The 25481-nt window shown below is 37.6% G+C and overlaps 3 protein-coding genes across 5 annotated transcripts; 1 reads left to right on the top strand and 2 right to left on the bottom strand.

Moving 5' to 3' along the window:
* Positions 1-528: 528 nt before the first annotated feature.
* Positions 529-4088, bottom strand: LOC138059221 (synaptogyrin-2-like). Its single transcript, XM_068904784.1, has 3 exons — positions 3952-4088; positions 2397-2774; positions 529-1542 (listed from the first exon to the last, which is right to left on the bottom strand). The coding sequence occupies exons 1-3, from the start codon at positions 4030-4032 to the stop codon at positions 1318-1320; spliced, it is 684 nt and encodes a 227-aa protein (XP_068760885.1). The 5' UTR covers positions 4033-4088; the 3' UTR covers positions 529-1317.
* On the bottom strand, positions 4043-25481 carry LOC138059212 (uncharacterized). Of its 3 annotated transcripts, none has more exons than XM_068904774.1 (15): positions 24865-25481; positions 24551-24758; positions 21703-21715; positions 20326-20455; positions 19409-19505; positions 18064-18109; positions 17177-17313; positions 16072-16122; positions 15774-15876; positions 15107-15155; positions 13434-13529; positions 10878-11008; positions 10190-10380; positions 9853-9929; positions 4043-4178 (listed from the first exon to the last, which is right to left on the bottom strand). In XM_068904774.1, the coding sequence occupies exons 2-15, from the start codon at positions 24573-24575 to the stop codon at positions 4173-4175; spliced, it is 1152 nt and encodes a 383-aa protein (XP_068760875.1). In that variant the 5' UTR covers positions 24576-24758; positions 24865-25481; the 3' UTR covers positions 4043-4172. The 3 variants fall into 3 exon arrangements, with proteins under 3 accessions (XP_068760875.1, XP_068760872.1, XP_068760873.1); XM_068904771.1 differs by having other exon boundaries at positions 4078-4209; XM_068904772.1 differs by lacking the exon at positions 4043-4178 and adding an exon at positions 8876-9667.
* Positions 4333-8738, top strand: LOC138059216 (uncharacterized). The gene is made up of 3 exons (XM_068904780.1): positions 4333-4460; positions 6140-6241; positions 7375-8738. Exons 2-3 carry the CDS (start codon positions 6142-6144, stop codon positions 8343-8345), a joined length of 1071 nt encoding a protein of 356 aa, XP_068760881.1. The 5' UTR covers positions 4333-4460; positions 6140-6141; the 3' UTR covers positions 8346-8738.

Raw genomic sequence — 25481 nt, 5'->3', positions numbered from 1 at the left:
AGATACATGAAAAAACCAAAACCTCATTTTGCCTACAATTGTGGACAAAATTTCCTTGGAACAGGAGTCACACAAAAGTTGCAAAATTATCAATGATTTGAACACAATTACTTCCAGAATTGCTTCCACATTTTAAACCCCGAGTGCTGTTTCCCCCAACCCCACCTAATACAATGTTGAAAGTCTGAAAAACTACTAGTATGGGTGCATGCAAAACTTGTAATATTAATAATAAATCAATGATTTTCACAATTACTTCCAAAAGCATTCACTGTGACACATTTAACTTGAGTGCTGCTTCCCCCTCCTCCACTCAATACAATGTTGAAAGTCTGAAAAACAAAGCTAAGGGTGCATGCTTACAACATTGTTGGTGGGGTGGAGGGAGGGAATGGGAAAGGACAGCTTGAATCTTGTGCGACTTTGTGTATCAGGTTTGTGAAAGGAGTCACAGGTGCAAATGTGTCCCAAGAATTTTGTCCACGATTGTAGTTTTCTCCTAGAGATTGAAGGCCAGCCATTACACAGTTAACATTGAACTGCCAGTCATTTAATTTTCACAAAGATCATGAGAATGGCTAAGGAATGGGCACTGCCCAAGATAATATTATTACAGTCTGAACCCAAGGATGATCGTGAATTACCAGTATTACCGAATGAGACTGAGTATGAATTCTCTAGACCTCAAGTGGAGGTGCAAAAGGCAGAAACATATTTTAAACAGAGATATGCAGGATTTTTTATACTAAAGCCATTACAACAGTTACTATTGTTTTATTATGAATTACCAGTAATTCAAAATAAAATTATTTTCAGAGCTCTTGAAAGTGACTTTTGTTGCACTCTCAAGTGGTTCAAACCTTCACTGCTACAATGTGGCAACATGTGACATCAATAATTTTGAATAAGGTCAGACAGAAACATTCTGAGTGAATGAACAATAATAATAACAACAATAATAATTATTGTTTTAATATAATATTATAACAATTATTATTGTTAACCTTGGAAATTAAACTGAAAGAGATACTTGGTCCCCATTCTTCAACTATCATGCTAATGGTGACTGGACATACTGCCTGTAGACAAGTTCACCAGACTCGAGGCTATTAGATTCTTACAATAAAAATCTATGCAAACAAACTAGCTACCTCCACAACTGAACAACAGCAAAAGGCCTGGCATTCTAGCTGACTGATGAAGTTTTGGATAACACTATCTAAATTTAAAAGTATATGATTTCCCTCAGAGAACGAATGTCTTCTAAAGTCAGTGGAAAACCTGGAGGAAGGATGTCTGCCACAAACAGATGTAATCTCAGTAAGGTGGAGGGGTATATTTGTCTGTGTTATCTTCAGGGACACTTTCAGTAGGGGGATCAGAGGAGAATGGCTGGGACTGATAAGGATCTCCTTGGCTTTGTGAAGTTGGAAATGATGCATAAGGGGAAGAGTAGGTGTCACCAGAAAGATTATCTCCAGAATACTCAAACTCTGTCAGCAGTTGACGGTACCTGGTAAAAGCCATGACACTCAATCCACCCTGAAAATACACAGCAAACAAAAAAACATAAAAACATCACATAATTACACTGTTTGCAACATGAATGCTTTTCTGCAATTAAAAGAAAGATACGACTGTCACAAAAAATTACTGTTACTGTGTAATAATTTTGTTGGGTACAATAAATCAGAATGTACAATTTTAATAAAAGCCTAAAATTATAGTGACATTATGGGAAAGGAACCAGCAGTACCTGGGGGAAAACCTTTCGAGGCAAACTAGATCTCAAACTCACAAGATGGTGTCACAGAGTCAAAGAATCAAGCCCAGGGCACACTGGGAGAAGGCCACTGTGCAAACCCTGCTCCACATTTACTGTAAATTGGATTTCATCATTGTACTGCTTCAAATAAAGTGATGTCACTAACAAAATTCCAAAAAATAATTCTAAAAAAATTTAATTCTGCCATAAACCAATAATATTTTGTTATTTTCAACTTCGACTTAACTGAGCATGGAGTGGTGCTTGTTGAGGGGAAATCTTCTCAGATACAAATTACATGTATTTTAGCCGCATTGTCGTCTATGTCAAGGTTGTTATAGTTGAACTGTGTGAATATTAAACTGTCCTACATGTAATAAAGGTTGTTAATATGTTTTGAAATTGTATCATTGTATCGAGAATAACCTTCTGAGATAAAAAGGCAACAAGATTTTTATCCCTATCTCATGTATTTACTAACTGCGCAAAATTTACTTCATCCAGTCCACATTCAGCATTTTATACTGGTCTTGCAAACAAAAGAATGAGTAGGCCCTTTTATTTGCAAAACCTCTGTGTCATGACATAACTGTCTCTTAATTGGTGTATCAACAAGTAAACATAAACTTACCCAAGAAATAATGGAGAAAAATGAGAATGCAACAGCAGCTTGACAGTTGTTAACCTGCGATGTGGAAAATGGGCCTTTGTCTTGCCTTCTCCACATATCCGCAAGATAGCAAAAACCGACAAACCACAGGAAACACCACAAAGTAGAGAATCCTAAATCAGCCAAGACAATGTACTTTCTGGTTTCTGGGTTGTTGATGGTGTTACATGACACTTGCACCTCAATGGCTATGAATGCAATGCAGCCCAGAAATGCAATCACGCCAATACCGATCCCATAACTACACGCACCAGCATGGTTATTAAATAGGCACTTATCAGTATTTCCAAGATCATAACCCCCAGCTGAAATGCAGCCAAACACAACAATTGCAAAGATCTAAAAGAAGGACAGATAGTGTAATGTTAAAAGTGACAGTGCATTTTTTAAAATTCTTAAAATTGCTTCAAGCATACAGTCATATAAAGCACCAAAGAAACACAAAATGCAATTAGTGTAATGCAACATCATGTTTCAAAGTTAAAGAAGGAAAAAAAAAGTTAAAACAAAAAAGGATTCTGTGGTCCCATCTGGAAAAGACGAAGGTTGTAACTTAACATTTCTCCCAAGAAATCACTAAGTAAAAGGTATTTTATATAAAGGGGTTTAGTTTCTAAAGAAAGTGTGGTGCTGTATCAATGGGGAAGTGAAACACACAAATGGATTGAAACTGCATTAATAATTATGACCTAAACTGACCACCGTAAAGAAATTAGGAAAGAAAGCTAACGTTTTGAGCGTTTTGCAGTCTTTGTCAGAGCAAATTGACAATGTGCTAATGGGCAAAATGCCACCTTTCGAAGTTTCTTTACAGTGGTTAATTTACCATGATATCGACTCAGTTGGTATTTGCAAGGGGGTGGGCAAATTTTACAAAATATGAAAAATGTCAAATACTGGTCAACCTTTGGCCTTCTTTGCATTCATTTGATAGACACATTAATAATTGAAAGAGAAACCAGGGCCTAAGGTACATAGCACAAGCTATATTTGACATCAGCCAGACTTCAGTGCCATCCCAAGGAAGGCACTTAACTCAATCAAGTTTGGTTTGTTTTGTTATTGTTGTTGTTTTTCTTTTGCCATCAAGTAAAGGTCAGCAGAATTATTAAATAAGGATATTTGCAATTTGTGGCTAAATCGCCACTTAAGGTAAAAGTGTCAAATCCCCACCCCATGCCCTGCCTCCTCCCCCCCCACCCCCCCCCCCCCGGCCGGCTTTAAATTGATAGGTGCATAAGACTTAGATCATCGACAGTACAGGAATAAATTAGTTATCATTTAGTGTCATCGCCACATTCAAGCAAGAGTCAATAACACAGTACGTCAACTAATAGCCATAGATAAACGATAAACAAAGCCAACTCTACAAACAAGCTACAACACAGTAAAACAGCAAGAAATAGCCAGGATTTTCGGATACAATTTATAGATTTTTAGGTCCCCCTACTTCAGCCTATTTTGAAAGATGGAGCAATTTGTTTGGCCATAAGGCACGACATAATCAAGTACTTACAATGCATATAAACCTAAGAATTGTCAGTGGCCTCTGAACAAAACTGCTGAATGCGAATGTGCCTCCAATGTCGTTGTCCATCTTTCCTGACACTCCACTTGGACTCGAAAGAGAAAAGAGGAATGGTTACCAAGCTGTGACGAAAATAAAAGCAACACGGACAGGGAGGGCCCGAGATCTGTCACGCCACGCGATGAATTTTCTTTGTTTTCTTCGGAATCTCATGTCTGAAGTACGTGTATTTTGTAAAATTGAAATCTTAAACAAAAGGAGCAAACTATGAGTTACATTTCAGAAACACATTTATTTAAATCAGAGTACATTACACGCACATTTTTAGGCTCATCAATGTCACGTGTTTAAATGATTTTTTTTTTTCAGTTTCAGAGTTCGTGCAGTTTCTCTCCGGGTGGTAGAGAGGTCTAAGTTTAAACCGCGACAGGAAGACATTCACTTTCACCTCCTTGTCACTGATTTGGGAAATGCTGCGGTTTTGAAAATTATCACAGGTAGGGTATAAAAAAGTTGTTGATTGCCAGAATACACTGCCGCAAAAGTTAGCATAAGTGGAGTTGAGGATCGAGAAACTACGTAAGTCGCACGAACGTACCCCACAAGTGTAAAATTATTGTAATTTACATTAGTCGGAAGCTTCGGAAAAACGTGGCCCTGTTGTTATGGGCATAACTTTTACCTATTCAATTCGAAACGTGTGTCAGTTTCCTTTTTGCAGAACTAGTGGTTGTGACAAAAATGTACCTCAGTGAATGTAGCTTATGACCAGCCATCATTTGAGAGTCCTATCACAATAACTAAAACAAGTAGTTCACAAAGGTAGCTGATTGACAGAAAGTTGTATAGTTTTTGTTTTTGCAGTTGCCCAGGATCTTTCTCAAAATGTGCAATGACGTCAATCATTCTTTAAACTAAGAATAGAAAGAGAAAGTTGGAAAGTGAAGATCTTAATTAACTCCTGACAGCATTCAGAGATTGTAGTTCATAGTATTTATTTACCCCTACGAGAGGACTCATTAAAGACTCAATTTTAAGTCTCGCAAACAGTAACCACATTTGAGAAAGGTCATTTTTATATACATTCAGTTTCTTGATTGTTACTGATAATAGCCTGTAACTGCAGCATTGTATTTCACATACCTCCTAAAATCCTTTGGATCCTAGTAAATATCTACATGTTATCAAAACATTAAAAAAGACAACCCTGTCCAACCTAGAAAAACTTAACGCTATAGTGATTAAACAACGTAACGAAACTGAACAGATTAACATCAAGATCGGTGATCAAGAGATTAAGACAATAGATAATATCAAGCTACTGGGTGTGAACTTTGATGAGAATCTAATTTTTAGCCAACATATTAGCGAATTATGCAAAAAGGCCAGTCAAAGGGTGGGCGTCCTCGCCAGGTTAAGAAACTTAATCACTACTATTAGTGATTAACTATTACTTTAAATATAAAACTGCTATCATGCCATATCTCACCTATTGTCATCTCATGTGGCATTTCTGTAAGGCGTCGGATACAAGAAAGGTTGAAAGAATTCAAGAGCGGGCATTAAGGATAGTTTATAATTCACATTCAGAACCGTATATGAACTTATTAGATTGTGCTAAACTACCAAGCCTTCTTAATAGGAGATTGCAAGACATAGTTATACTCATGTACAAGGTTAAATATAGGCTAGTTCCTGGTTTCACTTGTGATATTTTTAGTACTAAGTCTTGTAAATATAATCTTAGAAACCAAAATTTTGATATTCCTAGATTTAATTCTGTATTGTATGGTAAACATTCTCTTAGATACCTTGGACCCTTTTTATGGAATAAGCTAGATAAAAACATCACTGAAACGAGCAGTCTATCTAAGTTTAAGTTTCAAATTAGATGTAAGGATCTTACTGAACTGATAAATGGCAACAATTGCCCCGCGTGCGTAATTTGTACTTCTTAAGATGTGCCCGTGTTGTTAGAATTATTTTGATTATTTTAGCATATTGTAAATGTATATAAAAATTTATAGCTTATTTCTTATTTATTAGTTATCATAATATTTATTATTTATGTTATCTTTATGTTGTGTCCCCAATTAGCGCGAGCTAAATACATCGACACATGAATAAAGTTCATCATCATCATCACAACTAATTCAATGTTTTTGTAACTTCTTAGAAATGGACTCCGAGGAAGTTGATAGAGATGCCACTACAAAGGAGTTGGAAAACATTGAAGAAACAGTTGACAGAGAGTGTGTTACAGTGGAGTCAGCGATTGGTATAATTTGTCCTCTTGGCTTTCCTTTCACTTTTTAGACTGCTGTAGTCTTTAATAACCTGTTGACTCCTGTGGGACTGTGAGCGCATCTCGAGATACTCTGGTTTCCTATTGGTGATGCTTACTAATACAGGGATATTTTTGCACGGTTTAAAACTATGCAGAGAAAGTAGATCTTATTAAATACTCTTGGTATCCAAAAAGAAAATTGGAGATAACTATGCATTTTTCAGAGATAATTAAGCTTCAATTTGAGAAAGAACACCATACATGGCTTTGCATTTTAAAGCTTTTAACAAATATTGATTACAATTATTGTTCATGAATTATTTTTTGAAAAATGCATGATTACCCCCATTTTTCTTTTTCGATTTCAATGACACTTGTTAAGATCTACATTTCCCCCTTAATCATACATTATAACAAAAATACCTTTGAATTAGTGGGCACCATCCTTAAGAGATTTTTTACTCTGTCTAACATCAGTCGATTTTACGAGTTCGTCAACTGGGGGTGTCCTAGGGTGTTTGAGGTGTCAGTGGGTTAAAATGGTTTTGATTCCTTATTTTTGGTAAATTTTGTAAGGGATTATCAGCAAACAACACATACACTCATACATGTATATGCTTTATTGACCATTTTCGATTTTAGAAGTTTCAATTACATTGACAGTGTTTCTGGTAACAGTTCCTTTTAGGGATATTTGAAACATTTTCAATTTCTCAGGCTATGAAACAACAGTTTCAAAATCAAACTAATGATAAAAATAAACTAGAAAATTAAATTAAAATGTGTGAATGTTGTTACCAAAAGCTATGTCTTAGGTCAGATTACCAATATTTTCCTTTTGAATACCAGTGTGTTTCAACACATGAATAATCTACTCTTGGACTTGAATCGTCTTAGGTTGTTACCAAGGAAATGAAATAATAATTAGTTTAATCTTGTGTGCAACCCAACATGCCCACCTCATCTGATGCAAATTTAAATGTTACCATTGACTATTAGTAAGGCAAACATGCAAGATAACAAGTTGAAAGCTTTACTTATCAGTATATCAAACAGTCTGGTGTACATTGGAGCAGTGTAAAAGAGCTTAATGGTGAAGAGATTGTTTTATTCATTTGTCTCAGGGACGGTGGACAGAGAAGGGAAAACTGTCTCCAGTCCATTGAAGATCACATTTTGTGTAGTTGAACCTGCACCAAATAAAACTGCTCTTCTAAAAGGAATTCCTACTGAGCCTCTGCATCAACCAGTGGGCAGTCAAGTTTTGTTTGGGCGGGGTACAAAGGCAACAGTGTTCTTAAATGATGACGAAGCTTCAAGGGAACACATGAAACTCTTTACGCAGACAAACACAGTTACTGGTGAAAATGTGTTTTTTATTCAAACAGTAAGCACCAGCAAGCCAGTGTTAATCAATGGAAGCCCACTATGGCTGCAAGGTGGGGCCACAGCACTCAAAAACAATGACAGACTTGAAATTGGACAACTACAATTTATTATCACTGTCATACCAGGGGATTCGGGAAAGGTTTATGAAATTGAATTTACCAGAAGTAGAGTTGATCAACAACATTGTTATGGACAAGGAGTGCCTTCTCCACAGTTTAGGGGTCATGCTAACTCTGGGCATATTGTCATGGCAAATCAGGTTGGTGCTGTTGTTATGCCAAATAACTTTGGAATGCCACCAAATTTGCCATATAACATGAACAGTTCAACCAGTGGCATGATGTCACCATTTGGCCCTCTGGTTCCACAGTATCCAGGAATTTCAATGCCAATGGCACCGTTTGGTCATCAACCAATGCCAGTCAATACAGGAGTGGGTCAGTTCTTCTCACAACCTCAACCAACATGTCAAAGGTTTCAAAACGTTTCTTATAGTCATCCTCACCAAGAGACCTCATACCCTGGAATGTACAATAACACATTTCCTCAACAGGAGCAAGTAACACCGGCACATCAAAGAAGAGAACAGTTTCATGCTAAACAGCCCTCTGAACAAAGTGAAGATTCTGAAGAAACTGGACAAGTGGATGGATCACACATTTCTGAAAAGGAGACTAGTGATCTGCAAAAGAGTCTTCCAGAATGAGGACATTGTCGAATGCTTTGTTTTTAACAGGCAGTTGCACTTAGTTCTTGAGCATTTGAACCAAAAGGCTTCTAATATAATGTGGGAATCTGAATCTTTATCATTGATCTGATGTCAGGAAAATAATCATTATTTTATTTACCAGGTATTTCAGTTGGAAGAACTTTGATAAAGGTGCTTTATGATACAGGTGCAAAAATTAAATTGAATTTGAAGTATCGTTAGTAAGTGGTTCAACGGAGCAAAGATTTGTTCTGTCATTCGAGTGTTGCAAGCAATGGCACGAGTAACTTTTTGATTGATAAGAATGTACACATTTTCATGACTACACAGTCAAATAATAGTCCAAATTCTGATTACTAATGTCTTTGTTTAGCTGGGGAGTGGTTATGTCTGGTTTGGCATTATAATAACAATTTTAGACACAAATTGTGACCCTCTTTATTTTAAAAGGTGCATCACTTGATTATTTTCTAAAGTGAGCTTAAACACAATATTGAAAATTAAGTGACACAAGATGTTAATCTTCAGTTAACTGCTTGCTTTTATTACATTATGTCTTTTGTCTGGCAATGATTTTGTAAAGTGTAATTTATTTACCCACATAACTTCAGAACGCTCAGGAGCTCATTCAACATGTGTGCATGCATTCCGGATTGAACTGAAATTTGGCAGTGTTGGTTTTTCTGAAGGGGAAAACCGTAGTACCCGGAGAAAAACCTCTCGGAGAAAGGAGAGAACCAACTACAAACTCAACCCACATTATTACGCTGGGAACGGGAATCATACCTGGGCCACATTGGTGGGAGGCGAGTGCTCTCACCACTGCGCCATCCCTGCTACCCAAAGAAGGAATAAAGTTTAATGAAGTAACCAACTACTATATAAACAACAATGCATCATGGAACAGCATGTAAGTGGAGATCGGATCTGAGTGAGGTTGCTTAAACCTGCTCTCTGATGAAAACAGGAACTGACAGTTGACTAGGAGCTAATCAGACAGTACATGTTCACAAATTACAAAGTGAAAAATGACTAGTTGTATTCAATGTTATGTTACGTGACTTTTCCTGGCTGCCTTTATTTGTTTGAGTATGTTGAAGATTTTCTCCGGTTTAAATTTAAAATACTGGTAGTTCATTTTCCTTAAGACTCTGTTAACCATTTAGGATAAGAGATTCCGATCCAACTGTTGGTTATCCTTTGTATCCCAGGTTCATTGTAAACTGTTCAAATCTTTCAACATCTTTCTCTGTTACTGTGCGTGTGTTGCGTGACAAAATGTTAAGGAAATCTTTTACAGTCACAGGGCGGGGTTGAATCTGCCAAAGAAGTCACATAAATGCATTATTATAGCCACATAGCATAGGAGGTCTGAGAAAAGCAGGCAGTTGTGCTTGTAAGCCAGGGAAGATCTATTGGGGGACAGCGTTAGTATCAAACCATTGCTTGTGTAGCTAGTACAGTATCACTAAAGTTTTTCTATTGACAGTCAGCGAAATTTTACCTTTTCTGATGGAAGGTCTCTCAAAGATGAATGTATACAATCCCTCTCAGTTTCTGAACAAGGACAATAGAATAATTCTGAAAACATGATTGGAAAAAATGACAAATCTTGAGCAAGATTATTAAAGAAGAAAAATGAGTCAACATTACAGAGTACATTACAGGCATAAGTTAACTTACAACCCTTTATGTAATTTGTGTTTTGACCCAATTCCATTCTTTTGTTTTATATTTTCATCAGAATGTCAATTGGCTCATCAATTAATTTTTTCTAAAAGTTAGAAATGCCTATCATTTCCTTTCCCAGATAGAGCTTTAAATTCCTCAATTCTTCATACCCAGGTTGACTTTCCAGTAGGTGTTGGCCTCCAATTCACGCATTGGTTCAAACATAGCATCAGATGTACAGTTCGACAAATCACTACCAGACAATCCCTTTGTTTTTTGACCCAGTAAACACCAGTCTTCAGTTGACAGTGATGATGGTGTGCCAGCTAGGTGCATCTCAATCAGTTTTATTCTTGCTTCTCTGTTTAAGAAAATTCTTGAAATTGGTGAGGAACTAAAATATTTTGTTGCTATGATCAAACCTTTCAGTGAATAATAACAAACAATTTATCATTTTCAACTGACAATTTTTTCCATACTGCACAAGAAACATATTGTTGACAAAACCACCATTAATTAAACCAAGAACCAGGTACATGTAAGTCGGAACCATGGGTCATTTCTGATTTTACCTCCAACTATCTATGTATTTTTTGTAGAAGGACTTTTGCATCTAATTTGCACTGCAAAGTAGTTTGGAAAATCAGATAAAGAACACTTCCATGCAATGGGATTTCATGTCAGAGTCTAGACCTGTGTACTTTTGAAAATTCAATCATCCTTAAATGAAAAGTCACTTTCGAATGCATGGATTAAATTTTAAAACAACATGCTAAAAATCATATTATTATTAATAATTTTACAGTGTATCTTAGAACTTACGTGACACCTTTTCTTTTTACTCTCAGTTTAACTTACTCTTCAGGAAGAGGAACGTAAATTCGTTTTTGAAACCTTCTCAGAAAAGCTGTGTCTAGTTCCCAGGGGCAATTGGTTGCACATAAAAGAATAAAATGTTGATACGATGAATTGTGATCAGCTCCTTCCATCTGAAACAAATAATTTTATGCATGTTTGCAATCTTCAACCATCAACTTTAGAAGAACATTAGAAAAAGTGGAACAAAAGTCCTGATTTTAACTGTGAGATAAGAAAGGAAAGCACAGTCATATAAGCAAATGTGGACGGAACAAAAATTTTTCTTTGAACATGATGTAAAGCCTGAGAATTTAGCTCATCACTCATCACTTCATTTAACTAACTTGATCAAATAAAGGACATTTGAATGATCTGGTCAAGGCAAGGAAAAGTATGAGCAACAAGCAAATGTCAGCACATATATGTGGTTAAATTGCAAGCCAATGCGGTCAGTGGTCTCCCCCTCAAGCGTACGTGACCTGTGTGGTGACTGCAGGGGCCTTTTGCTTATCTCGTGACTTATGTGGCATTTCATGCCAGCATTTTTGAGCTGATCGTTGAGGATCTGTTGCTTTAGTGGATCTTTATGGATTCTGGCTCCCAGCCTGTCCGTCCCCTTCTGGGCATTGTAAGTATGGGGTCAGGTGACTATTTCCACTGAATAGGCCATTTCCGAGTTCATGTCTGCCTCCTCTTCAAAGCGAGTCTAAGTGCAAAGTATTTCTTATGTAAATTAGTTTTCATTCATATGTAAAGTAGAACTTATTACCATCACAAAAACTTTGCACTTAGACTCGCTTTGAAGAGTCATGAACTCGGAAATGGTCTATTCTTTCAGTGTGAGGGTGCCAGTTGACGGCTGCATGCAGGGGTGGTTCCTGCTTGCAGGGTTGCCACAGATACCTCCTTGCTATGCCTGAGGCACTGAGGCCCCCGTCCAACCTTAAAGGTATTGGCAGTGTTAAACCTTTCAATAAGGTGTACTTAATTTACAGGTAGTTACAGGGTTTGCACACTTTTTCAGACCAAAAATTCAAGGACTTTTCACGGACTTTCAAGGGCCAAATTTTGAAATTTCAAGGACCTCTTTTTTATTTACATCGATGAATTTACCCATAGAAATGGTCTGACAGTACAGTTCTTCCTCATTTTCCGTAACGCCTTGAAAATGCACTCTCAAAATTCAAGGGTTTTCAAGGGTTTTCAAGACGTGTACGAACCCTGTAGTTACTGTAAATTAATGAGATAGAAATCAACAACAACAGCAACTAAATACAGAGAGCTGGCATCTGCAATCATCAAAGTAACTATGAGAAATAAATGAACCTTAATTTGCAATTTGTATTATATTAATTGCAACAGAAACTATACAATTACCACAAAAACGGTTTCCAGAGAATATATTTCAGTATCAATGAATAATAGATCATCAGAGTATTAGATATTTTCCCACATTTTATAAACTGTTTTAAAGGGAAGATAATGTAAACACAACGCACAGTATTTACTCCAGGGCTGTCAGTAAGAGCCGCCGGGCATAAGGGCAGGGGATTTCCCCGAGCTATATGTACCACAAGCTTGCTACTTTCAAGCACACCCTGTAACCTGCATATGAATGAAGGGGTAGTTTCTAAAGAAACTGTGGTGCTGCGTCAGTGGGGAAGTAGTATACAAAAATTTGGTTTATCAACAGAGTTGATAATGTAAATTAATTGACCACCGTACAGAGATTCTAAAAGCTAAATACGGTGGTCAATTTACATTATCAACTCCGTTGATAAACCAAATTTCTGTAACCTGCATAGCTGTACTATGTTATGTTTAGTTAGTAATCGTATTCTGTGACTGGCAAAGAAAGGGAATTGAGCAAAAACAGCATGCGGCTAATGAAAAAGTGTACCACATAAATGATTACTTGTTAAGAGCGCCTTAACCAACTCCTGAACTGCCCCCCCCCCCCCCCATTGACGAGTAATAAACGGCGGGCATCACTAAAGACCAGAATCCACAATTCGTGAGAATTACAACAAACTTATCCACTGGATAACTCAATTTGTTTTGCAAGTGTTTATCCACTAGATGGTGATTTATCTGGTGGATAGTGTAATCCACCTTTTGAAAAATCGAGGCCTGGTTTCTAGTGCATCTTGATTATCATCATGTCTTCCAATTGGAAATCCCCGTAAATAAATGATCATAATCAACATTTGATCATTGTACACGGTCAAGTTTATGTAAAAGTAATAATCTTTGAATAAGAAAAGTTGTGTTTAACTGTCTTGCCTTCCTTTGATTATGCTCTAGTGAGAGTCCATTACCCAAGAGTAAGAATCTGGTATCAGCTAGGTTTGTCCCCATCAGCGTCAGAAAAAATTCTATTTTTTAGTGCTGCCCATAATTGGCTGGGTTAGACAGTGAGAGTAAAATCTAGACTCACACCTAGGAGTCAACAGGTTAAAACATTGTAAAAAAAATTCTATAATCATTAATGTTATTGCTAACTCCTTTATCACATCCACAAAATTGACATTATCATTGCTTCAGCTTTAAACTAACCTGTTTAAGCAACTCCGTTTTGATTCTTCTTGTATACTCTTCCTCCTGTATGCTCCTTCTTCTGCAGATACTGTCAATCTCATCAATAAATATTACCTGTAAAGAATTAATGAATTGAATTTTAAAAATGTCACATGATATTATAGTATAGACCACTTTCATAAATGGCGACCATATTGCCATTCTGCATTACCTACTGCCCTCATTTTGAAACAAAAATTAATATGAAATTTGCTTGTCATTGCGAGGTCAGAAAGGCTTATTAGCATCAAAACAGAAGAAAATTAATGGCCACCATAATTTAACACGAAATAGGTTTATATTATTTTGACAAATTAAATTAATAATATTAAAGGAAAAGGTAAAGTCACTTTATTTAACGTCGGTAGTTCCTTCAGGCTGGTATCAATGGAAGCTGACAGTGCGCCCTTTACCCCCCCCTCCCTCTGTCAGTGCTCCGTTTTACGGATATTTAAAGCTATAGCTACACGGAACAGAGGAAAGTTGAAACAGACTTTGAAGTCACCGAGGATCGAACCGGGGACCTCTCGCTTCGAAAGCCGCGCATTAACCATCTGAGCCACGACTGCTCCTTATTACTTCATTTACTTAATACATTTTATAAAATAAGTATTCTATTATTAAAGGTTATTGATTGTTTTGTTTTCTTTTTACTCTTATTTGCCATTGCGATTTGAAGCAGCTACAACGTATGAAATTACTCAAAGAAATGGTAAGGTCAACTGACCCCGAAACACCACAACTTATAGTATTCAACTTGGGCTTCCTCATTGATAGTATATGATAAAAATGATGCAAGATTAGGTTGCAAACTTGTACAACAGTGGCAAGAAATGCAAAATGATATTGGCAACAAGAAAGACTAAACAATAAACAAACAAATGAATAGGAATAAGAGAAAAATATCAGTGAGTTAAGGGTCAGAGTAGATATTTGTACAGTCTGAAATTATTTTCAAAACTTGCAACACTTGTAAAGTTGTGAATTTCAAAGCTGAGCTTCTTTAGAAAAAGAAGACCCTGATCCCTGATGATGAAATGAAATTAAACATGTCCACATTAACCCTTTAACACCCAAACCGGCCTAACCCAGACAGACTAAGTATTTTACTCTGTCTAACACCAGACGATTTTACTCGTCAGTGGGGAACCTCCCGGAGTCAATGGGTTAAACAGTTTGAAGAAAGAGTTATTTGGTTAAGTTACTACTAGTCTATTCAAGGTCAAAGGGTCAGTAAGGTCAGCAACTAGTCTACTAATAGCAATCAAAGGTGAGAGAATCAGGATAGCGATGTGATCTATACAATAGACAAAGACATTTTCCATTTTTACTTGATCATTACTTCACACTTTTCTGATTCTTTAAGTTGAAAAAAAAAGCCTTCACTTAATGCAAAGCTGCTTCTTATGTGAGTTGCTGTTTAGCTCACAATGTCTATTGTTCAGGAAATAAGCAATTTTATTATACATAATGCAATCACCCAAATTGTTGATAACTCCAAAATTGAACATCATGAAGCCACTTAAGTGAATTGACAAATATTAATCTTCTTGAAGATAACAGCTATCCCATCTATAGATGTTTTAAGTAAATATTCTACTAAAAAACTTTAGTGCCCTTAGCCTTTTCCAGCAAAACTTGATGATCCTCACCGACTGGCCTTTTTGTTTCCTTGCATTCTGGAAAAGCTCCTTGATAAGCCTAAAGTTTGCAGCCAGGTAGAAAATGATCACTGTTACCCACATTCTTCAACCAAAACCCATTACAAGAATTCAAAACATTAATTTAATGTTTTGTTATCATACTGACCATAAAATATTTTAATGTTTTGGTAACATATTAAATAAATCCACCTCAAATTAACATTGTTAGCTAAATTAAAGCAAATCTTAAAGACTTAGTGGTCTGTATATTTGGTGCCTGCGTGGGATATGTCCAGTGGCTTCCACTGGAGGGCAGCCCCTCCACCGAGTAATGCTCCCATGGCCAGCAATGCACAACCCAGGCATCAGAGCCTGGAAGTAGGGAGGGAAGGTTGAAGGGGGGGAGGAATGGAAGCAAAGGCACAAAGTGGCGAGCAAAATTTCTGATGACTAATAATTATTATTGCCATGTGGTTATGACTGAATGAGCTGAACCAAAAGTACAGACAATTTGATGTTCCACTATCAATCATCTGTGCAAACAGAAGAGTTACCTGGTCATCCAGACAATTTTGACTTTTAATTGGTCTCACAATACACATGTCTAATGACCAACACTTATTACCAGGCTACCGGTATTTATAATTTGCAAATTACCGGTACTCATGGTACATACTTTTCACTTTCTCCCACCCAGCTGGAGACTAGATCAGAACTGGATACACTGTAAAAGATTGAGTCAATTTCTGATGCCACTGCTTGTGCAAGTCTTGTCTTCCCTGTGAGGCAAGAACTTGATAGAATCACTACAGCATGATTTTTAAGCACTTACTGATAATCTACAAAAAAAACTGTTGGCCTTGTCAGACTGCAATGGGGAATGGGAAAGAAAGGAAGCTTTTTTTCCCAGAAATTAAACTTGGTGGAATCATGAGAGTAAACTACCGAAATATAAAGTTTTCTTATAAAACTACCTGTGCCTGGTGGTCCATACAAGAGTATCCTGCGCCAAGGTTGCCGACTTCCTGTTACAAAGAAAGTAAAAGAGCAAAATTAAACTTTTAACTCCAAATGACATTAACATCCCCTTTATTACATTTTAATTTAAGAGCCCGAGTCATTGTTCCCTTTACTCACAACTTTATCAAAACAATCCGAAAATGAAACATCATTTATTTCTCTTGATGTATGAAATTATCAACACTCAGATACATGTCATGGGTTGGAATACTATTACAACCCCAAATTTGTTGAGCCTTCTTTCATTGCACTTAATAGCTTTAAATTTAATAATTAAGAATTAAACAAAGTAGACATTATTTTTGTTAATTAAAATAATCATAAAATAGATGGATTTTTCCAGTTCATTAGCCAAAGCTACTATTAAGCCTGCTTCTCACTATTCACGACAGAAGAAGGACAAGTATCAGACACTTCACAAATATTCAGGACAACAAATTGGCCTGCTCCCAAGTAGAGTAGCTTCAATATTAGCTCAGTTAGTTAGAGCACTGCACTGACATCACAAAGATCATAGGTTTGAATCCCGTTTAAGTCACCTGAATTTTTCAGGTGTCTATAAAGAGTCAATAATTGTTTTATTATCTACTTAGTCCAATTCACCTCTAAACGACACTTCACAAACATTATTAATTTTTGTCAACCAAAGACAAACTTTCCTCGCTTTCTGCCATTGTTCGGAAAACTGCCTTGGCAGGGCTTTCAATAACTTTTGCAGTAGTGACTGTGGTAATCAATGTAAGCAGAGGTCACTCTTATCTTTTACAAGGGTTTGAGTGAAAATCAAGGCAGAGTAGCCGGCGGTGAGAGACAAATAATTTCTGACAAACAGACGGCAGTATTCCGCCGGTGACCGGCTTCTAATGAAACCTCTGCCTTGGTAACCACGTGTTTACCCTTGCAGGAAAAATATGACATCATTGCAGGAATCTGTATGAAATCAGTAGGAATTCATCAGTACGTCCGATATTAAAAAAATTATTACTTCAGTCTTTGGTATGTCACTTTCAACATAATGTTCTTCATCATTAAAAATATTACCTTTGGAAAGAATATTACCTGTGAACAAATGTGGATATTGCAAAGGCATAATAATTGCTTCTTTCAATGCCTGCTTTGCATTTGTGAGACCCACAACATTGCAAAATTTTACACTTCCTTTTTCTACAATCGTATCCTCAATCGCAATCTTTCGTCTAAAGAAAGCAATAAACAAAACAATCAAAACTCCCTTAATTAAATGGACACATGTAGTAACAGTTGCAGGCGTGAGCATAACATGCATTATATTTTGAATCAAAGGCTTTTGAGTGGTTGGATATCTTGAAGAGGCTAACTTAAAAACAACAGAGTTAAATACAAGGAACTGTCACACATTGCTATCAACCATTTTGAATAAGATAACATTTTGGTATATTTTATAGAGAACATATTTATAGCAGTTTGATGGGGGAGAGGACAAAACGCAGAGCCCTACTCCATGGAGTACCCTATGAAGTACCTAAAGTTAATGGAGTACCCCTAAAAATCATTTATTGGTCAAATTAAATACTTTATCAACATGGTGAGGCATTTAGATGCACATTACCTTTATTTATTTGGAGCTGTCCAGCTCTCCGATTGTTACTGTTCAATGCAGTTCACTAATTGGCTGCCATCTTGAAATTTCGTCAGTATTTCATGTGTCCCTTATTGTAGTGTATTTGTTTTTTTGTGTATTTAGACAAATATTCATACAAACCTGTATACCCTTGTATACCGATATAAACCCATGTATACCCCTGTATACCACCCATATATGTATACCCATTTTACCCATTTGTAATCTGACCATGTACAAATAAAGTTTTCCAATCCATTCCATATGGGTATATATATATATATGGGCATACACAGGCCCAAACAAATAAAAAACTAATTTCAATTTTTCTGTAGGGAATTTTTACCTCTTGGACTGATTGTCTTCGTTGCCACTAACAACTGAATCAATTCCTGTAAGGTTAACAAATATGATTCACTTCTTTACATGTCAAAATACATAACAGTCAATAAATTATTATTATTATTATTATTATTATTATTATTATTATTATTATTATTATTATTATTATTATTATTATTATTATTATCTCTGTTTAGTGCTAAAAATGTTAGTTATTAGGTCATACATTATTCATTCATAAGCCCTATATTAGGTTAAACTCAAGCTGGTGTGGGCCAGTGGTTTCCCCTTCAGACTATTGGGCATAGTCACAGGGTCCTTGTGGGGGAGTATGGGTTTTTACGGCTCTCTTGCACACGTCAGCATATTTCACTTGTTTGAGTTGTGTCGGTTTGCAGAGGGTCTTGTAATTTTCTGCGACCCTCCAGGTGGTAAGCATAGGATAAGTATATTAATTTATCTTTCCAATGGTTAGCATTGTGATGGTGCCTGGGTGAGGTTCACTCACAGGCATATCTTGGTTACTCGCTGCAACAGGTTGTGGGACCGGGCACCCTCGGCACCTTCCCCATGCTCAACTGCGTTTATGAGTTACATGTATAAAGACATCTAATCGAACAAATCAAAATTGTATGGTAATAACAAAAAAAACAGGTACTGTAAAAATCACAACAACCATTAAAAATTAAGTAATGGTCCGGCTACGAAGCAGGCAGAAAAACAATAGCCCGCGGCAATAGCGTCGGTTAGTTAAAATGTGCCAACATTTTTAATCAAATTAAGTTCGGCTGTTCCCATTGGTGTAAGCAGCTAAAAGCGCGAAATTTGAATTTCAATGAAAAATGTAATCGACTTGCCGTCTAAAAAATTAGATTCTGTTTCGTAGAACAAATCATTATGCCTTCAAAAACTATGTTTGTAAATATCGTCAAGATTCTATGCGCCATTTGATTGGCACATAGAACAATGCCCAAATTTGGCCGAGAGACAGAGATCAAGGGCATGGGGAAGAAGAAATCCAAAAAAGGCTTTTTTTTCATTTTTTTCTCATCTTTTTTCGACATGTTCCGATATTAGCCAATCAGATGCCTCGATTGGAGTGAAGTTAAAAATTAATATTTCGCAGCTTCTAAGTACTTTTGCCGCTGGGCTGCCTGCTTCTTAGCCGGACCATTACTTAACCTTTATCATGGCGTGGTATGCATATCTCAAAATATGAAGTACAAAGGAAGTCTGAAGAGTTCAACAGAAGGTAAGACCTAGAGTTGCTGTAGATGCAGCTAAGGAGCACCTGTGTGCTATCCAAACTCTACATGTCAAGGGCTTCAAGGAGTACTTGAATACTATACCATGTACAGTTGCCTTTATTCCATCAAGCTGCCTTTTCTTGTCATAAAAAGCCTCAAGATAGCTTTCCAGAGAAGTAGATAATTCATTAAGGGCTTTCTGGAAAAAAATGAATCAATACTATTACGCATATTTGACCGATTGACTCTTTATTTTGGGCCTATTTATTGATAAAAAATAAATAATATTATACCATAGGTTTTCTTTATTTTGAGAATCTTGAATATTATTCCTTTTATTTTTAACCCAATGACCCCTGGGAGTGAGACTGCAGATTTTACTCTGTCTAACACCTGACAATTTTACTCGTTAACTGGGGGCGTCATCCTAGAGCATTTTGGGTGTCAATGGGTCAATGATATATTCAGGTGATTTTCTTGTTTTGCATTTTACAGATAATCATAAATTAAAGGGAAAGCTGTATTTTCCTTCCTACAACAAGTACCTACATTGTATCTGTTTTTAATTTACTTATTTTGTCAAGAACAGTACATACAAAAACACATACTTAATTGACCGCTCCCCATAGGGGCTTTTCAGGGCCAATGAAACTCAACAAAAGGACGGAACAGAACAACAACAACTGTTAAGAATCCCAACTGGCCGGAGGCAAACCAGTTGGCTATTTACAAGTGCAGCTGGAAAGTTGAACCGGGGACAACCAGGATCAAATTCAACGAGTGGTCAGAGCGGATCTTGAACCCAGGATCTCCGGATCTCAATGCAAGCGCCCTAACCACTGGGCCACACTGCCTCCTCGAGGAGGCAGTGTCCTCGAGGGGAAAAAATTAGCCGAACAAATTGACCTGCTCCCTACTGAGTGGTATCATAGCTCAGTTGGTAGAACATTGCACTGGCATCACAGAGGTCATGGGTTCGAATTCTGTTGAAGAATTTGTCAGGTGTCTACAGTTCTTACCAACTTGAGTGAGTCTTTTTCTATAAGGAGAAGGGTCTGGACACAGTAGACAGTGTTTTTACAGTTTGCAATTATCACATTTATATCAGCATTGTCTGTTTTCTTGCCCTCAGAAACAGCTTCCTCAAGCCTGCAAAAAAGTCCTTGGAATTTCATTGTACATGTAGATGCTTTAACTCTTTCAATCCTGAGAGTGAAACTTACATGTAAGCCCCGTCCATACATATCCAGATATTTTTAAATCCGCAACTTTTTGTTTCCGGATTCAAAAATATTTCCATCCACACATACCGGTAGCTTATTAAAATCGAATTTGCCCGTCCACACGTATCCGGATTCACTCTAGTACTCAAGACTTCTCAAGGAAACAGAGGTAACAGAGCATGTACCATGAAGTCTTCAGTAGCAATCTTGAGAATTGATTTCATGGTAAGGAACTGGGCTCAATCTTGTTACGTCATCTGGGAAAAAAAAAAAAATTCCGGATTTGGTGTCCACATGGTTCCGGATTCACATTGGATTCAAAAACATCCTCTCTGGAGAGCGTATTCAAAACGTTCTGAATTTGCCAGCGAATTCACATGGTTACACATATACGTGTGGATGGAAGGAGTATCCGGAAGGAAAAAGTTGTGGATTCAAAAATATTTGGATACATGTGGACAGGGCCTTATAGATTTGACTCTGGCCAGTGCCAGACGATTTTAATCATTAATCAGGGGTTTCATTAACAAGCTGGTCACTGGCATTTTACCACCATCTGTTTGTTCGAAATTTGCCTTAATCACTGCCAGCTACTCTGCCTTGATTTTGACTCAAACCTTTGTAAAAGACAAGAGTGACCACTGCTTACACTGATTAGCCCAGGCGTCTACTTCAAAAGTTATTGAAAACCCTAATTTATGGCATCTGCTTCAGAAATGAATGTCCCCTTTAACCCTTCAGTCCTGAGAGTGGGATTTTACTTACTGAACACTAACTTAAAACAAGAAAGGAGAAGCCAACCTCCACCAATGTCACTGGTCAGGTTCAAATAAACATTACCATAATGATGTGGGCATGCATAAGGCTTTTTGAGTCAGTTGGTTGACCATGCCTGCAGAGGGTATTTAATTTACGTATTATGATTTTCTCTGTCTGCAAAAACCAGCATGCAACTGACACTACAGCTTAGAGTTATTTCTGAGTTACTCAGTTTGCTAAAGTTCAGACTGTGCAAGCATGCATTGGACCTGACACTGAGACATTCATCTGGTTCTGACATGCATTAACAAACATATGTCAGGCAGACATTCACCTATCCACACAAAGACTTGCTAACAGATCTCACTGTCAAATAATTTGCTTGAACAAACAAGCAAGCTTTAATATACATACCAACTCACAGCATCTTTGGAAAGAACACAGTTCATGCAAAAAAGGAGAGAGAAGATAGGTATAATGCTGTGTTTACTACGGCACTGAAAGATCCCAGGGGTAAAGAAAGCCCTTGTGCGGTTAGGGCCAAAGTGAGGGTATTCACAGGAAGGTTCAGAGAGCTCCCCTTACATCTAGGTCTGAAATATAGCTACATTTTTCATAAAGCCCATTTCTTGATACAAGACTCTGATCTTACAGATAAAAATTAAATTGGCCAAACCTTTAAAGTGCTACTATCCCAGGGCAGGGGGAGGGGGCATTTGCATATGAATGGGGGGAAGGGATGCTCATCATCTCGCTTAGGGGTGTAAATTTCCGATTTTGGTGTCATTTAGCCCCATCACATATAGCCCAAATGTAGCCGTGGATATGGTCTCTTTCAGAGGTTTAATTCCAAATTTCTGACCAGCATCCTACCTTCATATGCCTTTTCTTCAAAATTTGAAAGTGTGTTTACTCAACACCTGATTGGCAAAAATTTTTATCCAAAGGCTGTACACTTTCACTGTAAGTTTTGGATTTCACGGTCAGCTATTACTCGCGTTCAAAACTGACCGATTGCACCTCAAAGGGTTGGATCTAGGGAAAAGTGACATCATTTACCCACTAGCTTAAAGTTTCAGCTTGTAACATAATGCACATTATTATTATAATATGACTGTGCAAAATACAATTTTTATAGTTCGAACCCCAAAACTTCCATGTTGCATATTAAGAGCCTGTGTACATGGAGGGAGGATGCCCTGCCCGGCTAAAGAAGCTATCTTAGGAGAGCCAACTTTTCACGCTAGACAGGGTAACCAGCCTTAGCAGGGCACCTTTCTAGGCAGGCTACCTTTTAGCCATGTAAGCACTTTGTGCCGGGTTATCCAGGCTACCCAGGCTAAAAAAAGTGAGAAGACCGTGAAAACATGGCAGCGCAAAATTAACATGCTGGGGTTTGAATTAATGGGTACAACATTGGTTGCAGTCGCATTAAGGGAGTTAACACTAGCGTTAAATCAAGTTCTATTGTCCAATGTTCGCCTATGGATTCAAAAAAACAAGAGAGTTGACATAAGAGTAGTGTCAACACCAGTGTTAGACTGCATTTCTCTCAAGAGTGACCGCAACCATACTGAGTTAGCCAATTAGGTCTATGAAGCTCAAAATATCAGTACATGTTTTCCCTTTGCAAAAATATCATCTCAAGTGTCTTTGACATTCAAATTTGCCAACCACAGAATCATGATTTTTTTCCATTGATGGAAAAATACAGTAAGGGGCCCAGTTCTTGGCCACTTTTTAGTTCAACGTTTATTTTTTGTGCCACAAATGAATCTGAATAAAAAGCAATTGCTTCCAAAGGTAGCTTGATTCCTTGTCTTTCGTCTGGCCGAGTTTTGAGTTTACAGCTACTATATACTGTGAGCAAGTCGAGGTGACATTAAGGTAGGTGAATTTGGTTTCCATGAAAACATGTTTGTTTACGGCTACTCGAATTACATGGTCTAATTCAAGTTTATATTTTATCCAGTGGGGAGGCCCAAATGAGCCAATTCTTGGCATAAAGAGCTCACCGTAAACAGGCTAACCTGAATGTTATTTAGGCCTAATTAGCCTAACCGAGTGTTATTTAGGCCTAATTCAGAGTAATTTTACAGACGGTCTGCACAGTCTGCAGTCTGCGTTTTTCAGTGTCCCGCCGATAACTGGGCCCACAAACGACGCGTCCATTTTTGTTATTACTCCGGAGAAAACAGTGTTGAGCACTCGATAGCTTTAGATGTGTAAACTGAATGCTGAAGCTAGTTGTCTTTGAAATTTCAAGTCCTTACGGTTATTCTGAGGTAAGAAATACAAGTTTACATTTTTTGTGGCCGAGAACTGGGCCCCATACTGTATAAGCCTACATGCATGTAATGGCATCTTCCATAGATACTATTTTTACAAACAGAGTGGCTATTCGTACGGGACCCGTACACCGACCTATATTTGCTATTCATACGGGAGTCTTCTAAGAATGATTATTTCAGGTTCAATAACACTCGGAACGTCTTACCTCGTCCTTAACAGTTCAACTATCAAACAACAGCATCGATGCTTGTTTAATTTCACGAAATACCTCTTTCCTTCGATGTCACCGGCCATCTGACCTGGCTTGTGTTTCTTGCATTTAAGTCCAAGCACCCATTTCAAATAGCACTGATAAGCTGATAAACAGTAGTTAAGTCTAAGCACCTATTATTAAACGGTTAGCTTTCAATAACTGAGTGGTTATGTCGTTCAAGGTTATGGTTAGAACCTGTAAATCATTCTAAGATGACATGCTCCCGTATGAATAGCAAAGGTTGGTAGGTGTACGGGTCCTGTACGAATAAGCCCCATTTACATGAGCAATTTTTCCTTGACAAGTTTGCCTTGACAAGGAAAAATTGCTCGTGTAGATGGGGAATAGTGGACAAATTTTCCTTTTCAAGGAAAATCTGGCGTGCTAGCTTTTCCTTGACAAGGAAAAATTGTCAAGTCAGAAATTTGCTCGTGTAGACGGACAACAAGGAAAATGTGACAAGGATATTACTTGTCAAGTGCACTTGTCAAGGACTGAAACTTGTCATATTTTTCATTTACACTACCAAGGAAAACTTGTCAAGGAAAAACTTGTCAAGGAAAACTTGCTAGTGTGTACAGTCGGCAAGTTTTCCTTGACAAGTGGACTTGTCAAGGAAAACTTGCTAGTGTAAGTGAGGCTATAGCCACTAATTTTTACAAAACGAACTGCTTTATAATTTAATAGTGAACACCTCCGAGTGAACACTTTAATTACCTGCATAAAAGTCCAGCCTGTTCATTATCCAATGTCGTAAAAAGTCAATGACCGGAAGAAATGTTGGCTTATTTCGCAAAGTTTTCCGGTCTATTATCGCGTTGCAAACCGTGTAAATCTCTCAAGTAAATCTCCCGCCAGTTTTCTCCACCAAAAGGGCACGTTATCTCCCCACCAGAGAGCACAGTGACATCTTCCCCAGGGGTGGCTGGGTGGGAAAGGAGTGAATGAGGTCCAGATATCGAACGAAAAGTCAACTGATTCCTTCGTCTTCTCTTTTATATGTATTATAATACATCACAATTCTTTCTCACCTCGTTTTTTAAATAAAGGCTTCTCCTCGATGTCATACCTGACTGGTCATCCAAAACAAAGTTAGAGGTCCTGTTCTTACGAAAATAAGGTCGAAGCCATCATAATTTGATTACGTAAAAAGAAAACGATACCGCGACCCCTGCCTCAGCTGGAACTGTGACTATGACAGCGTTTACACGAACGCGGTTTCACATCGACACGGTTTCATGACTTCGAAACCGCGTCAAAATCGATGCGGTTTGGTAGTGTTTACACCGAACCGTTTTCGCCAGAAAATTCAAGTTGCGATGGTATAAGCGAGCGCTGCACTACGTGCTATATTCACTATTTTGAATTGAACAATGCAAATTTCGCGCCGAAATAGTAAACCGTATTCAAATCGATGCGGTTTCGCAGTTTACACGACACGACAGATGAAACCGCATCGTTTTGAAAACGCTCCACTTTTGGCAGGGGTTTCAAATCGACACGGTTTCAGCAACAGTCTCTATCGGTGTCGTGTAAACAGAAGGTGTAACCGCATCGAAAACGATGCGGTTACAAATAAAACCGCGTTCGTGTAAACGCTGCCAATAATAGACCTCTAGACCATCCGGAGCTGTCTACATCTACTAGA

Source organism: Montipora capricornis, chromosome 8 (genome assembly GCF_036669925.1).
Source record: "Montipora capricornis isolate CH-2021 chromosome 8, ASM3666992v2, whole genome shotgun sequence".
NCBI lineage: Eukaryota > Metazoa > Cnidaria > Anthozoa > Scleractinia > Acroporidae > Montipora > Montipora capricornis.
The sequence above is the reverse complement of the archived record's forward strand: the minus strand, read 5'-3'. Positions and strand labels throughout refer to the sequence as shown.